The 17,141-nt window shown below is 43.9% G+C and overlaps 1 protein-coding gene across 1 annotated transcript in view; it reads left to right on the plus strand.

The window, feature by feature from the left end:
- The window catches only part of tg (thyroglobulin), a gene marked incomplete at both ends in the record, with an annotated part of 74,702 nt that overhangs the window by 35,955 nt on the left and 21,606 nt on the right, over positions 1-17,141 (plus strand). Inside the window, 9 exons of the mRNA XM_083990393.1 lie at positions 309-393; positions 493-646; positions 1,510-1,679; positions 1,767-1,808; positions 1,913-2,080; positions 4,149-4,289; positions 5,169-5,356; positions 7,381-7,485; positions 7,631-7,771. Coding sequence (XP_083846519.1) covers positions 309-393; positions 493-646; positions 1,510-1,679; positions 1,767-1,808; positions 1,913-2,080; positions 4,149-4,289; positions 5,169-5,356; positions 7,381-7,485; positions 7,631-7,771 — 1,194 coding nt within the window. The remainder of the gene's footprint in view (positions 1-308; positions 394-492; positions 647-1,509; positions 1,680-1,766; positions 1,809-1,912; positions 2,081-4,148; positions 4,290-5,168; positions 5,357-7,380; positions 7,486-7,630; positions 7,772-17,141) is intronic.

The following is a 17,141-nucleotide window of genomic DNA, read 5'->3' on the forward strand; positions in this document are numbered from 1 at the left end:
TGCAAGTATGTGTAAGTTATTGTGGATGAATTTGCCTTCATTTATGTAACTTTGTAAAGATTTAATTATTGTCTTAGTTTTTATTTGATTACATTCAGGCGCTGATTATTAAACAAATCAATCAGAGGTTACTCAGCAGTTACTTAGTACTTGGGTAGTTTTTTCACCAAGTACATTCTTACTCTTACTCAAGTAAATATTTGGATGGCTCCTTTTTACTTTTACTTGAGTAATATTATTTTAAAGTTACAATACTCTAACCTAAGTACAATCTTTGTGTGTGTGTGTGTGTGTGTGTGTGTGTGCAGGCCGACCTGTGTGCAGCCAGGTGAGGAGGAGTCAGCAGGTGTCTCTGAGGACTGTCTCTACCTGAACATCTTCTCTCCTGTTGCCGTGGTGAGTCTTCCTGTTGCCGTGGTGACTCCTCATCTCTCTCAGGTCGTCTCACAGTTCACCTTTGACCTCACCTGTCTGTGTGTGTCTGTGTGTCAGAGGGGGCGTGTCCCAGTCCTGGTCTTCTTCTTCAACCCGTCAGCCAATGACAACGCGGCGGGATTGTTGGACGGCTCCGCCCTCGCCGCTGTGGGTAACATCGTCGTGGTAACGGCAAACTACAGGACTGCAGCGCTGGGATTTCTGAACACAGGTGAACAACACACACACACACACACACACACACACACACACACACACACACACACACACACACACACACACACACATACCTCTTCCTTAACCACTCCTTTATATATTAACGACATCTGTAAAATGTATTTTTTTGGTGAAAAACACGAATATTCTATGTTCTGGTGATAATCTCCAATCTCCCCTGTGTTACCAACAAGGAACTGATCAAATTAAAGTGTTGGTTTGATGAAAATAAACTATCACTAAATGTAATAAAATCTGAAGTAATGCTTTTTGGAAATTGTGAATGTAAAATCGTAAGTTCACCTTTAAATTAAAGACAAGCTCATTAAAAAAGCAACACAAGATACAGTAATACAATACAACACAATAAAAACCAAAAACACAAAAATGTGTAAAGAAAAAGACAAAAAAAAAGACATTCTGGATCAGAAATCCCTACTTACTTTGCACCATTCACTTATCACCCCCTATTTGTTATATTGTGTTGAAGTATATGGGGTAATACTTGTGAAAGTAGCCTGAAACGGAATATGCACATTGCAGAAACGAGCTAATAAGGTTAATTCACCAAGCTGGTCATCTGGACCATACAAATATTTTATTTTTAGCCTCTAAAACATTACAATTTCTGGACCTTGTTGAATTTAAAACTGGTCAACTTATGTTCAATGTAATTAATAACAATGTTCCAGCTGTTTTCTGATAGAGAGGGGGAGTATTATTATTAGAGAGGACACCATGTGTTAAAACACCCTGTTGCCCTATGGGATGGCTTTAGATATAATGTATTTGGTGCTGCTTGTACTTGGGGGAAAATTAAGAAATGAAAGGAACGACTTGACTTGCCCCTCCCCCCAGATGATGAGTCTGGTCTCCGTGGTAACTACGGGCTGTCGGACCAGGAGGCGGTGCTTCGCTGGGTCAACGCCCACATCTCCCTGATGGGTGGAGACAACAGCAGCGTGACGGTTGGAGCGGAGCGTCAGGGCGCTGACATCACCAGCCTTCACCTCCTCTCCTCCTCCTCCTCCTCCTCCTCCTCCTCCTCCTCCTCCTCCTCCTACTCCTCCGCTTCCTCTTCCTCCTACTCCTCCGCTTCCTCTTCCTCCTACTCCTCCTCCTCCTCTTCTCCTCTGTTCCAGAGGATGATGCTGATGGTGAGTCTGTCGGTCACTCCAGATGTTTCCTCACTCAGCAGCTGTGGAAAATTTACTGACACCACCTCTTCCTCTTCCTCCTCCTCCTCCTCCTCCTCCTGCAGGGTGGGTCTGTCTTCTCTCCGTCCCTCCTCTCCTCCTCCTCCTCCTCCTCTTCCTCCTCCAGACGTCTGGCTCTGGATCTGGCCTCGGAGCTCGGCTGTGTGACCTCTGACCTCCCCTCCTGCCTCCGGGCGGCGCCGGTTCACCAGCTCAACGCTGCTCAGACCAAGGTAGAGTTTAAAGACCTGGGGGTCTCATTTATAAAACTGTGCGTGGGATCGTTACTAAAAGTGTACGTACGCCCAAAAGCCAGGTTTTGCGTGCGCCAGTAAATATTCAGACTTATAAAACCCTGCGTACGCACATTTGCAAGCAAACTTCCCTTTATAAATCAGAGAGTTCCTACAAGTGTGCGCAGCTGAATCCGCTTCACGTTCCGCCCTGTACACGCCCTGTTTTAACCGTAGATGGTCAATGCAAACCACCACATGAATGTGATCTGCATGTCAATGAGCCTGACGTGCTGTTGTTCTGTCGCTGTTGTGAATCAGCTGCAGGTGTGAAAGTGACAACGTGACGTGTTGCTGCAGCTGTTAACGGCGTCAGCGGCTCAGAGCGCACGCAGTGTTGTTTTGGTGCGCTGCCCTCTCACATGCTGGACCCGGTTCGGCACGTATAGTTACAACAATGACAACAGGTCTAATCTGAAACGAGTTATTAACCATTCATCATGGTCTCCCTCTCCCTCCTTTCTCCTCCAGCGGTGCCGTGGTGCAGAATTACGCACGGGGCTCACCGCTGTATTATTTACAGTAATTAGACTGATCGATAAAACTTTGAATAATTAGCAGAATCAGTTACATTCTGAGGAATGATCAAACATGACACTTCTCTTCATAACAAGAAAACAGAATGTAACAATTGTGCGAACGATTACTGGATTTTATTCTCCCAGGGTTTGAGATTTAATTGACTCTCGATCATATGTTCACAGTATCATAGGAACATATAGTTATTTACACCATGTATTTATCCCATGCAGCCGCGCCGTCCTCTCCTCCTCCTGCGCTCTGGGAGTGGACAATATGACGGAGAGACGGTGGTGATTAAAATATTTAGATTAAAATATAGAGAAGGAATTTTGATTTAGAATTTTAAGTTAGATTCTAAGAAGATGTTTCTGAAACACCAGTCCGATGCAAAATAAGGGCGCTGTTGAATTAAATCACCGTGGCAACAACATGGATCTAACACATACGGGTTGAAATTAAATGTGTGACGGTCGATAATAAAAACATAATCGTTCTTCTCAATCATCATTTCCTGAGTCTGACTTCAGTTCACCACCACCGTCTGTGTCGCCAATTCCCCTTTTCCTCCAAACCATGCGTACGCATGGGTCAGAGTTTGCTTAGAGCTGCGCACATTCTCCCGTCAAGTTTGTTTTTTATAGATCACAACCTTGGCGTGAAAAGTCACGTACGCCACTTTCAGCCCCGTTTTGTGCGTACGCAACGGTTATAAATGAGACCCCTGGTTTCTGTCTCACCTGTGCTTGCGGAAGTCATAAAAAGTTAGGGTATGGAATTTCAATCACTCTCACTCACTCAATCTATATTACCAGACCTTGAGAAGCGCTAGTTCTCAATGTGTGGTCCACTTTTGTCTAGAAATGTTTCTCTTTTTTTCTTTTGAAAAATTTTTACCATTTTTTTTGAGAAATTTAAACTTTTTTTCTCAAATTTTTAAAGAAGGTTTTTTTTTGACGACTATCAATCATCATGTTTGCTCTGACATGACTCCCAGTCAACTTTTAATCCACTTATAATGTTTGGAGTTTGAATCCAGCGGGAAAAAATTCTGTCTTCTTCTCTGTTTCTGGAGTTTATGTGTGGCAGCGTTACAGCGCCACACACAGGCCTGGCGGAGGTACTACAGTGTTTAGAGTTGTTTTTACTGAATCAGAGTGGAAGCAGAGATTTATGGAAACAATGATGCATTTAAGGGAAACTTTTTCAAAATGAACAAGAAAAAGATTGTTTTGAGTTCACTCACTGAGGCCTCAGTGTGCCTAGTTTCTGCAATTTAGTGAAAATAAGATAATGAAAATCAGGTAAAACCTGATTTACTGAAGCCTGTATTCATATTTTTTTCTTAAATGTAACTTTTCTACTAGACAGAAAAGGTACAATCTCAACAAAAACAGTTTGTGTCGAAGCTCAAAACTACCGGAAGTTGAGGTCCTAAAAACATAATGATTAGTTTTTAAAAAGCCTCTCACCTGTCCTGTCCCTGCAGCTCCTGGCGGTCCGTGGTCCCTTCAGGTCCTGGTCTCCGGTCCGCCGTGGCTCCTCCCCCCCGTCAAGCCTTCACAGAGTCGACCTGCTGCTGGGAACGTCGGAGCAGGACGGGCTGATTGGCCGAGCTCGCCGGTTAAAGGTCAGAGGTCACAGGAAGTCACACCTCACACCCCACCCCTCCACAATAAGGGTGTATTCCCATCTTTGGTTCAGACCTTTTGGGTCTTTGCAAATGCATATACAAATCCTGGTACGATTCATTTGCGGTGTGAATTCAGCCCGAACCTTCTCCGAACCAAATGCAAAATCTAGTAATGTACAAAAAAGTGCCTTTTTGGATTCAACAGGCTTCCGTTTTTGTCAGAAAATGCAGAAATCATCACTCATTAGCAACATGCCAGCCATATTTTTTATTTGGTAGTTTTTTATTTGACACATAACTTTCTGACAGCTGTAAGAGTCTCTCCATGTTTCTCCTCCTTCTGTGACAGTAAAAATGGTACATTTACAACACAAGATGATTGTCTTTGAGTTTTTTTTAATTCTCTTTTATTCTTGACTATTTGAATATTAGAAAACCATTGCCCATCCCTAGAAGACACACTCCCCAATACATATGAGGCATTGATGAAGGCTCTCCTCCGTAGTTGTCTTGTGCGTCTTTGCCCTCAATGATGAAGTGACGTAAACAACTGGAAATACCACATTAAAAGGGCAGCGAGAAACGCATGCATGACCTCCATTGTGTAGCTACTTTTTATGCAATATCCCATCAAAATTTTTTATCCAATAATTGAGCAACTGTAGGACACACATGCTTTTGTTTTCAAAGTTTGTCTGCTTGTAAAAAAAAATGCAATGTGAATAGGGACTGCACCAAGTTAAAAAAAAACATTTTTTCCATACCAAAGCAAGTGAACTATTGGACTTTCCTGGTGTGAATACGTTTGAGTCAGTGACTTGGACCCATTCGGGCTCCACTTCCTGTTTGTACCGGTTGTTTTGTGTGTGTGTTCAGGACTTCGAGGCGCTGCGGGGCCGGGCCGACGGGAAGACGGCGTTCTACGAGGCGCTGAGTCGCTCGCTGGGCGGAGAGACAGGAAGTGAGCTGCTGAAGGAGGCGGCGGCCTGGTTCTACTCTCTGGATCACAGCCCCTCCCCCGCAGGATACAACCTGTTCTCCAGAGCGCTCAACAACGCCACCAGGTTAGAGACACACACCCAACACACACACCTGGTCCCACCTGAGACCTGGATCAATACCTGGAATTGACCGAGTGACTGACAGTCTTGTATAAAGTACTTGAAAGTACAAGTATCTTACCAGAAAATGACTTTGGTAGAAGGTAAAGTCACCTTTTAGAAAATTACTTGAGTAAAAGTCTTGACATTAAAGGTGTACAGAAATGGCTGTTTGTCGCACCGAGTTGTCACGAGCTGCAACACGAGTTTACCCGAGTAAGGAAAACTAATTTGATTGGTCGTTATCGAGCGGGCGGGATATTCAATGTTTGGGGTGAGACCGAGCTCCGTGTGTGTGTGTCTCAGACGTTTGAATGACGGATCCAATATCAGTGGCTGGTGAATCGTGTACAGGCTGACGTATAATCCGTGCGCCTGCATTATCCAATGCAAAAAAACAAATACACACTTTCATCCTGGATTTACTCAAAAATAGAATTTTGCACAAAGTTTGGCTACATCATCTGATAGATGAGTTATCACATTAATTTTATGACCCAGAGTGGGCTCAAATTCAGTTTTCTTTTCTGTACACCTTTAAATGTACTTACCGTAATTTCCGGACTATAAGTCGCTACTTTTTTCACACGCTTTGAACCATGCGGCCTATACAACAATGCGGCTAATTTATAGATTTTTACTGGCTAACGGCCTCCGGGGGGCACTCTAGCAGGAAGCGCAAAATTGAGACAGAAATGTGGGGAAAGATTATGCGCCAAAGAAGACACTAGTTTTGATTTTGAACGGTCATTTTGCGCATCATACACACACCATCATGGAAAACACATGAAGAAATGCATATGATACAGCTTTTAAGCTAAAGGCAATCGATCTGGCCGTCAAAGAAGGAAATAGTATCAATGAATTAATGTTGAGACGTTGGAGGCGGCAACGGGAAGAGCTGGGTCAATGAAAAAAGACAACAAAAGCTTTCAGAGTACCTAAAAGCAGATGGCTCGAACTGGAAAACATTCTTGAAGACTGGGTAACCACACAGAGAGCAGATGGCCGAGATGTTTCCACTGTGCAGATCTGGTCTTAAATTAAAACAATGTGTAAATATCTCATGTTACAACATGAAAACCTGCGGCTAAGTATCAAAAGTAATTTTCTGATATAAAATGCAATTAAGTTTTTAAACAAGTGAGCGGTTAGAATTTTGATTCAAAACTTTGATTTTGTAGTAACGATTAACAAAGATGATTAACCCTAGAGCACTAACGTTAAAAATAGTAACATCATCACTAATGCCGGGTATTTTTTACCCGATATAATATACCCATAAAAAAATATTTCTCATCAAAGTATATTAAAATACAACAATACATGGCAAATTGAAGTACACTTCCTTAATTTTCCACTATACAATGTTTCACAAAATTAAAAAAGGTATCATGGAGGACCCTACAAAAAAATGTCAAAAATGTGTGATTTTTTTTTTTTTTTTTACAAAAACTTCCTTTAAAAAAAACTAATGGAGCTGGGAACTTGTCCTTCAGACCACCAATTTGTGGGACATTTGAGCCTTATTTGGTGGAGTAAAAAGAAAAAAGAAACATTTTCAGCATCACCAGAAACGGTCACCAGATTTAGATACATAAACACTAACGTCGGGTGAAATCCACCCGAACATGTGCCTGCTGAAAAAACTAGGGATGGGAGCAGGGTAACATGCCTACCTTCAATGACGTCAGTGAGCAGTATGAAGCTACAGGGACCCATGAAACTCAGACAACAGCAACATAATGAAAATTAGTGTTCTAGGGTTAAGACGTTAGTGTTCTAGGGTTAAGATAAATACTGTATATCAGAGTAAAAGTTCACATTGTATTTAGGAAATATAGTGGGGTAAAAGTGGAAGTTGTCAGAAATATAAATAACAAAGTGAAAATTCTACTTTAGTACAGTAACAAAGTATTTGTACCTTATTACATTACAACGCTGCCGAGTGATTAGTTATTGATCCAGAGGACGTTGTGTCCCCACAGAGACCTGTTCATCACCTGTCCCACTCTGCACATGGCGTCCCACTGGGCCGACAGCAGAGCCAACGTCTTCCTGTATCACCTGCCGGCCTCCAGCACCGACCTCAGGTACCACACCTGTCCAGAGAAAGAGTTTCACTGTACTAGCTGTATATGTGACAAATAAATACCTTTACCTGTCCACTTCCTGTCTGGGCCTCAACCACTCTGATCACCGCTGATCAGACCTATTGATTGGGTTTTTGTTTTTCAGAGCCGACGTGTTCGTTCCTCTGGACGTTCAGCTCGCGTTCGGGACTCCGCATCATCCAATCAGCGCTCAGCGCTTCACCTCCTCTGATCGACGCCTCTCATTGGCCATGATGAGCTACGTGTCCAGCTTCGTCAGGACGGGGTGAGACACCTGCACAGGTGTAAGGACGGGTGGAGCCTAACCCGGGACTCAGTAGAACTCAGTAGAGTCCAGTAAGATCTAGTAGAACTCAGTAGAGCTCAGTAGAACTTAGTAGAGTCCAGTAGAGCTCAGTAAGATCTAGTAGAACTCAGTAGAGTCCAGTAAGATCTAGTAGAACTCAGTAGAGCTCAGTAGAACTTAGTAGAGTCCAGTAGAGCTCAGTAAGATCTAGTAGAACTCAGTAGAGCTCAGTAGAGTCCAGTAAGATCCAGTAGAACTTAGTGGAGCTCAGTAGAGTCCAGTAGAACTCAGTAGAGTCCAGTAGAACTCAGTGGAGCTCAGTAGAACTCAGTAGAGCTCAGTAAAGTCCAGTAGAGCTCAGTAAGATCTAGTAGACCTCAGTAGAGCTCAGTAGTTCTCAGTAGAGTCCAGTAAGATCCAGTAGAACTTAGTAGAGCTCAGTAGAGTCCAGTAGAAATCAGTGGAGCTCAGTAGAACTCAGTGGAGCTCAGTAGAATTCAATAGACCTCAGTAGAGTCCAGAAGAGCTCAGTAGAACTCAGTAGAGTCTAGTAGAACTCAGTAGAGCTCAGTAGAGTCCAGTAGAACTCAGTGGAGCTCAGTAAAGTCCAGTAGAGCTCAGTAGAACTCAGTAGAGTCCAGTAGAACTCAGTGGAGCTCAGTTGAGATAGGTAGAGTCCAGTAGAGCTCAGTAGAACTCAGTAGACCTCAGTAGAGATAAGTAGAGTCCATTAGAACTCAGTAGAGTCCAGTAGAACTCAGTAAAGTCCAGTAGAGTGCAGTTAAAGGGGGAGGAGTCTGGCTCAGGGAGGTTTGTGACGTCACCAGGTGAGATGATGAAGTTCATTTGTCGTGTTTTTTCCTCAGGAGCCCGAACCCGTCCCGTGTGTGGGAGGAGTCAGTTCTGCCGCGCTGGAGGCCGGTCCAGGCCTCCGAGGCCCTGCCCACCTACCTGCAGCTAAGCCCCGCCCCCGACCACCAGCAGGGCCTGAGTCAGAGACCCTGTTCCTTCTGGAGACACCTGGCCCCGACACTGACGGCTCTGACAGGTGAGACGGACGACTCTACTGGACTTTACTGGACTCTACTGGACCCTATTAGACCCTACTGGACTCTACTGGACCCTACTGGACTCTACTGGACTTTACTGGACTCTACTGGACCCTATTAGACCCTACTGGACTCTACTGGACCCTACTGGACTCTACTGGACTTTACTGGACTCTACTGGACCCTATTAGACCCTACTGGACTCTACTGGACCCTACTGGACTCTACTGGACTCTACTGGACTCTATTAGACCCTATTAGACCCTACTGGACTCTATTAGACCCTACTGGACTCTACCGGACCCTACTGGACTCTACTGGACCCTACTGGACCCTACTGGACTCTATTAGACCTTACTAGACTCTACTGGACCCTACTAGAATCTACTGGACCCTACTGGACTCCACTGGACTCTGCTGGACCCTACTGAACTCTACTGGACCCTATTAGACCCTACTGGACTCTACTGATCTCTACTGTGTCCTCTTGACCTGCTACTCTTTGTTTTACTTTACTACAGTAGAGTCTAGTGGAGTCCAGTAGAACTCAGTAGAAGTCGGTAGTTCTCAGTAGAGTCCAGTAAAACTTAGTAGAGTCCTGTGGAATTCAGTAGAGTCCAGTAGAACTCAATAGAGTCCAGTAGAGTCTAATAGAACTCAGTAGAGTCCAGTAGAACTCAGTAGAACTCAGCTCCCTCTGTTCTTCTCTCTGCAGGTGAGTCGGGGGCGGAGCCTGTCCTACCTGTGCTGAGCCCTGATTTGCCAGTGGCTGCAGCTTCCGGCCAATCACAGCCCGAGAAAGACGGCTACAGTTAATCACATGACATCACAGCTTCCTGTCTCCACTTTGATTCATTGATCCAGTTTGTATTGATCCAGTTTCCAATCATCAATAAAAGCATCTGAAACTCACCTGAGTCTGAGCTCGCTCTCTCAACTGAAACATGACATCATCAACACTTCGCTATGACATCATCGTTTCAGGTCTCTGACATCATCAGTGTTGATGTTTTATATTTTCTTCAGTGTCGTCATTTATATCAATAATAAATCAGAAAGAGGGCCACCCCTCTTCTTCCCCTCCTTATCAATGGAGAGGTGGTTGAGCGGGTAACCTCTTTTAAGTTCCTTGGAACTACCATCCATCAATCCCTATCATGGGAGCTCAACACCAGTCTCGTAATTAGTAAGTGCCATCAGCGACTCTACTTCCTGCGGCAGCTCAAAAAATTCAGGGTCAGCCGACCAGCCATGACCCATTTCTACAGGTCTACTATAGAGAGCATACTTACTTTCTCAATGCTTGTCTGGTATGGTCACACAACCTCACAGGACAAGGCGCGGCTGGAGAAAGTAGTGCGTCGAGCCTCTAGAACAGGGGTCTCAAACTCAAATGAGCTGGGGGCCACTGCTGGCACTGTCATCTCAGTGGAGGGCCACTAAAGTTTTCAAGACGAATATAAAAAAAAATCACAGATATTTCTGAAAACGGGGTTTATTTTCAAATATTGTACGATAATTAGGGCTGTCAAACGATTAAAATTTGTAATCCTTTAATTTCCTGAGTTAATCACATAGTATTTTTCTTTTTTGCTTGAAATACCAGCAAGATGAATGGAAAGCATAAGAAACATCCAGATCTGGATGTTTCTTATGCTTTCCATGCTTTCCAAATACCATTTTCATGGTATTTGGTATTATCAGCTGTCAGAGAGAGAGAGCTGCCTCGTTTGGTGACAAGAAGAACAAGTTCTCTAGTGTAGGAACATGAGGAGAAAAAACATATGCAAGTTTTCTGCATCATAAGACCCCCCTCCCACACGCACACACACACCACCCCCCTCCACCCCTCCCTCCCTCCCTCCCTCCCTCACCAGGCTGAATGAACGGGAGATTGGGGGGGGGGGGGGAACTCGCTGGTCGAAGCGGCAGCTCTACGTCGCGCTGAACCGCAACAACGGTAACAACAGCAACAGCAACATGTTGCAGTGGATTATCAGTGTTTGTGAGACACCGGGACCACGGAGCAGAGCGACTCCTCACAGTACAAATGTACGACCGTCGGTGTGACGTGCAGAGCGCAGCAGGACGACTCCTCAGTCCATGAGTTTCATGTCTCAGACCGGATCATGTGAATCCAGCTGCAGAAATATCCGGAGGACGGGAGCGTCGTGCTAACCGTAGTAACTCACACACACAGACACGCACACACTGCCTACCTGTGATCACGTCTGGAGAAGGCAGCTTCTCTGTTTCCCCCAACTACGAGCGGCCCGAGGTTAGCGCATTAATTGCGCATAAAAAAAAATAGGGTCGTTAAAAGCATTTTGCATTAAGGCATTAACTTTGACAGCCTTTCCTACTTTTCACGTCAAGACACGGGCCAGATGTAGGGGGGCCGCGGGCCGGATGTGGCCCCCGGGCCGGGAGTTTGAGACCCCTGCTCTAGAACCATCGGCTGTAGTAACCTGCCTACACTCACATCACTTTACTCAACCAGACTCGTCAGAAAGGCTAACAAGATCATAGCAGACCACTCTCATCCGGCACATCATCTCTTTAATCTCCTCCCATCAGGCAGGAGATACAGAAGCATCAAAAGTAAAACATCACGCTTCAGAGACAGCACCTATCTCCAAGCCATCAGACTCATGAACTCACATTGACTTCACTATTGCACTTTGCACCATACTGTGTACACGATGTCGCTGGGTACTGTTCCCTGTCATTTGTAAATTGTATTGTATTTTGTAATTTATTCTGTCCCCCGCATGTGTTTTTCATGTGGGGTCGTGTCGTGTTGTATGTACTGGAGAGCAAACCAAGACAAATTCCTTGTCACTGGTTGACATGGCAATAAATTTTCTATGACTATGACTATGAAATCAAAATTTTACAGCCCAGAGGCAGATCGGAACAGTTTTACCTGAGTCAAAACCAAACTGAGTTTTCAGATCTTGCTCTAATCAGTTAAAATAGAAAAACATGAACGTTGTGTTTAGAGTTTTGCAAAAGGAATGACTGAGATCTGCAATTAGTGTTTTACCAGGTGAAGATAGATGATGGTTTTGTCAAAAGGATGTTTGATTCAGTGAAGGAGTTTAGAAAACTAAGCAACTGATTCACACAAGAGGAATTAGAGTTTTAGCAACAGAGAAAAACTAATATTCCTCATACAGGCTGTAAACTGATCAGCTGCAACTTGTTTCCGCCCTCTGACTGGATGCAGATAGCTTTTATTTTTTATTGGTGAAAACCGGACGTGTTTTTCAGGGTGGTGGCAGTTGACTTCAGCAGCAGCAGAGACTCAACACATCCTCCACCTGGAAAAGACAAACATGGCTCATCTTCAGCTTAGTAAGGTTTTTTACTGCTCAAAGTTATTTACAGGATTAAGATTTGTTTAATTTACTGTGATTCAATTTATAATAATTAAAATGTTTCTATTCTAAAGTTGAGCCACTCATTAGGTTGGGACTATGTTAGATGTGATGTTAAAATGTGCAGCACATGGCTGAGCGGTCAGACAGCAACGTCCCACACAGGCTGTGATCGTCAGGCAGGAGATCGTGGGTTTGATTCCAGACAGAGACCATGAGTTACTGTGTGTGTTGTCTGTTAAGACATTGTCTCCAACTGTTTCCTGTCATTCCTCAACTGTCCTATCTAATGAAGACCAGAACGCCCCAGATAAGAGTGTATAGAAATGTGTTAGAGATCAAATGAGTCATTAGTTGTGTGAGTTAGGCTATATGTTGTTTGTTGTGAGTCATCACTGTTCAGGTGTGAGTCTCAGACAAATCTCCCCAAATCTCTGGCAGAACTATCTCCAATTCTACAATTCTATCTCTGATCCAATCGCCGAAATGTAATCAGTTGTGCCCGCTGACCAAAGGGCAAATGTACAGCAGTAAAACTGCTGGGTTAAAAGTTAACCCAACTTGGGTTAATTTTTTATAATAATTTTGGTTTTACCCAGCAAAGGGTTCAGTCAATTATGTTGTTGGGTTAAAGCTACAAAGAATTATGTTGAAAAATACAACCCAAACTCTGGGTTGAAAATATACCTGCTTATACTGCTACTATTCTACATTTAATTAAATCTAAATTGTAATAAATTACTAAGAAATGACAAAACAACAAAAACACATATTCTTCCAACCTTCCTTTTATTTGAAAAACAAGAAACACCAAGTTGACTGCTTCAAGGCTGTCCATCAATAATGACAGAGGCAGGCTGATTCTCCTCATCAGCATTCTGTTGCTCAATTCTCCATGTTAGTGTTGATCTGAGAAAGACACTAAAAACAAAAACGAGATTCAAAAGTTAGGTTCAGCAGATATGATGTGAGACTGAGGTGTTCAGTAAACCTCTGTGATGAAGCCATGACATGCTAATTTCTAGGTGATGCTACTGGAACTACACACAGCACATTACCACATTGTCTACCCCTGTTTCCTGTCACACCTCAACTGTCCTAGTTTTTCAACCTTGGGGTCGGGACCCCACGTGGGGTCACCTGAAATATCTAGTAATTGATTTTTTTTTAAACCAATAATTATTCTTTTTAAAATTATGATTACAAATGCCACACACATTCTTAAACAACTGTATTCTATACTTCCACTTTCTCGAATATAAATCCAGTTCAAATAAAATGCAGGACAATAAAATATCTGAGCTGGCGCATCTTGACTGACTGCCGTGATGATCACGTGATTGCAGGGGTTGCCAGAAATGTTTGATGTCAAACTGGGGTCACAAGCCAAAAAAGGTTGGGAACCACTCCTACAGACCGAAGTGCAACAGATAAGAGTGTATTGAAATGTGTTAGAGATCAACATGGTGAGTTATTAGTAGGTAAAAAAAATTCCAGATGCAACAACCATCGTGGTCGAAGTGTTTTGTAGTTTTAGCTTCGACATCACTGAAAAGCAGTGGCGTGCACGGGGGGGGGGGGGGGGTTGAAAAACGCGTGCTAAAGTGCCCCCTGGGAGCCAAAACGCACGTTAAAGTGCCCTCTTGGGAGCCAAAACACGTGCTAAAGTGTCCTCATGGGGGCCAAAACGTGTGTTAAAGTGCCCTCTAGGAGCCAAAACGTGTGCTAAAGAGCCCTCTAGGAGCCACAACGTGTGCAAAAGTGCCCTCTAGGAGCTGAAACGCGTGCTTAAGTGCCCTCTTGGGAGCCAAAACGCGTGCTTAAGTGCCCTCTTGGGAGCCAAAACGCGTGCTTAAGTGCCCTCTAGGAGCCAAAACGTGTGCTAAAGTGCCCTCATGGTAGCCAAAACTTGCGCTAAAGTGCCCTCTAGAAGCCAAAACACATGTTAAAGTGCCCTCTTGGAAGCCAAAACACATGTTAAAGTGCCCTTGGAAGCCAAAACGTGTGCTAAAGTGCCCTCTAGGAGCATAAACGTGTGCTCAAGTGCCCTCATGGGGGCCAAAACGTGTGCTCAAGTGCCCTCTAGGAGCCACAACGTGTGCTTAAGTGCCCTCTTGGGAGCCAAAACGCGTGCTTAAGTGCCCTCTAGGAGCCAAAACGTGTGCTAAAGTGCCCTCATGGTAGCCAAAAGGTGTGCTAAAGTGCCCTCTAGGAGCCAAAACACATGTTAAAGTGCCCTCATGGAAGCCAAAAAGTGTGCTAAAGTGCCCTCTTGGGAGCCAAAACACCTGTTAAAACAGGCCACATCAACGTTTTTTAGTCTTAAGGTATTGATATTATAAAACAGGCCACATCAACGTTAAAAAAGGCCAAATTTTTTTCCCAAAACACGTGCTAAAGTGTCCTCATGAGGGCCAAAACGTGTGTTAAAGTGCCCTCTAGGAGCCAAAACGTGTGCTAAAGAGCCCTCTAGGAGCCACAACATGTGCAAAAGTGCCCTCTAGGAGCTGAAACGCGTGCTTAAGTGCCCTCTTGGGAGCCAAAACGCGTGCTTAAGTGCCCTCTTGGGAGCCAAAACGCGTGCTTAAGTGCCCTCTAGGAGCCAAAACGTGTGCTAAAGTGCCCTCATGGTAGCCAAAACGTGTGCTAAAGTGCCCTCTAGAAGCCAAAACACATGTTAAAGTGCCCTCTTGGAAGCCAAAACACATGTTAAAGTGCCCTTGGAAGCCAAAACGTGTGCTAAAGTGCCCTCTAGGAGCTAAAACGTGTGCTCAAGTGCCCTCATGGGTGCCCTCTTGGGAGCCAAACCACGAGTTAAAACAGGCCACATAAACTTTTTTTAGTCTTAAGGTATTGATATTATAAAACAGGCCAAATCAACGTTAAAACAGGCCAACTTTTTTTCGCCGCCGACCTGTGGTCGCCGGCCAAACACACCATGTCACTACAGTCTCACTCTTGTCATTTTCTGAAACTTGGCAGCCCTGAAAGTGCCCTCTAGGAGCCACATCTAGGAACCAAAACATGTGCTAAAGTGCCCTCTTGGGAGCCAAAATACGTGTTAAAGTGCCCCCTTGGAAGCCAAAATACGTGCTAAAGTGCTCTCTAGGAGCCAAAACATGTGCTAAAGTGCCCTCTTGGGGGCCAAAATACGTGTTAAAACAGGCCAAATCGAAGTTTTTTTAGTCTTAAGGTATCGATATTAAAACAGGCCAAATCGATGTTAAAAAAGGCCAAAAATGTTTTCGCTACAATCTCGCTCTTGTCATTTTCTGAAACTTGGCAGCCCTGAAAGTGCCCTCTAGGAGCCACATCTAGGAGCCAAAACATGTGCTAAAGTGGCCTCTTGGGAGCTAAAACACATGTTAAAGTGCCCTCAGGGAAGCCAAAACGCATGCTAAAGTGCCCTCTTCAGTGGCGAGGACGCGCTATCAGATGCCCTTTTTTTTCCTTTTCGCCCCTGCCCTTCAAAAAGTATGTGCACGCCACTGCTGAAAAGAGACTGATCCCCGACCAGACCCACGGGTTCAGGCCGAAAAAATATGCAAGTGACTCGGGTCAGGTCGGGCCTCAGGCTTCATTTTGTCCCGTCATAAAACACATTTCTTGTGTAAGTTAGGCTATATGTTGTTTGTTGTGAGTCATCACTGTTCAGGTGTGAGTCTCAGACAAATCTCCCACTCTGCATTTTGTGCCGCTTTGGCAGAACTATCTATCTCCAATTCTACAATTCTATCTCCGATCCAATCGCCGAAATGTAATCAGTTGTGCCCGCTGACCAAAGGGCAAATGTACAGCAGTAAAACTGCTCGGTTAAAAGTTAACCCAACTTGGGTTAATTTTTAACCCAACGGCTGGGTGCAAAAGGGGCCGAGCCAACGGTGGGTTAGTTTTACCCAGCACGTTGCGTTAAAAATTTGACTCAAAAATTCAGAAAATCAGAAATTTTTACCCAAAAACGGGTTCAATCAATTATGTTGTTAGGTTAAAGCTACCAAGAATTATGTTAAAAATACAACCCAAAGTCTGGGTTGAAAATATACCTACTTCTACTGCTACTAATCTACATTTAATTAAATCTAAATTGTAATAAATTACTAAGAAATAACAAAACAACAAAAACACATATTCTTCCAACCTTCCTTTTATTTGAAAAACAAGAAACACCAAGTTGACTGCTTCAAGCTGATTCTCCTCATCAGCATTCTGTTGCTCTTGTGAAATTCTCCATGTTAGTGTTGATCTGAGAAAAACACTAAAAACAAAAATGAGATTCAAAAGTTAAGTTCAGCAGATATGATGTGAGACTGAGGTGTTCAGTAAACCTCTGTGATGAAGCCATGACATGCTAATTTCTAAGTAATGCTACTGGAACTACACACAGCACATTAAAGGGATAGTTCACATCAAATTTCCCTCATGATCTCCTCCCCCTCATGTGGACTAAGGGCTGGAAGAAGTCCTCCGTGGCTTCTCTGAGTTACAGCGGGGCTCCGTGCAGCACTGCATGTCCATATGACGGTTGAGAACGGAGCTCACTTTTCTTCATCCAAAAAGACACCAAAAAACATCCAGATACCTCCATGGTGCTCGTCTGTAATGTCCCTCTGTAATGTCCCTCTTGAAGCCCCGACATGAGAAATTGTTCAGAAAAAATAACTTAATAAGTCTATCTACTAAGCTTGTTTGTAGCGGAAGCTCCCAGTGTTGCTCAATTACTTATTACTTATGTTGACAGAGATCAAAATTTCCCATAGGACATTTTCTAGTTTTAGATTACACTCTGTCTGTCAACAACAGTGGTCAATAATGAGTTTTTAAATTCTCCAACAGAGGCAGGAAATCCATCTGAACTCCGAATTGCACTTGTTGGGAAAACTGGAGTTGGGAAGAGCGCAGTGGGAAACACCATCTTAGGAA

This window comes from Trachurus trachurus (genome assembly GCF_905171665.1).
Source record: "Trachurus trachurus genome assembly, chromosome: 16".
Taxonomy (NCBI): Eukaryota; Metazoa; Chordata; class Actinopteri; order Carangiformes; family Carangidae; genus Trachurus; species Trachurus trachurus.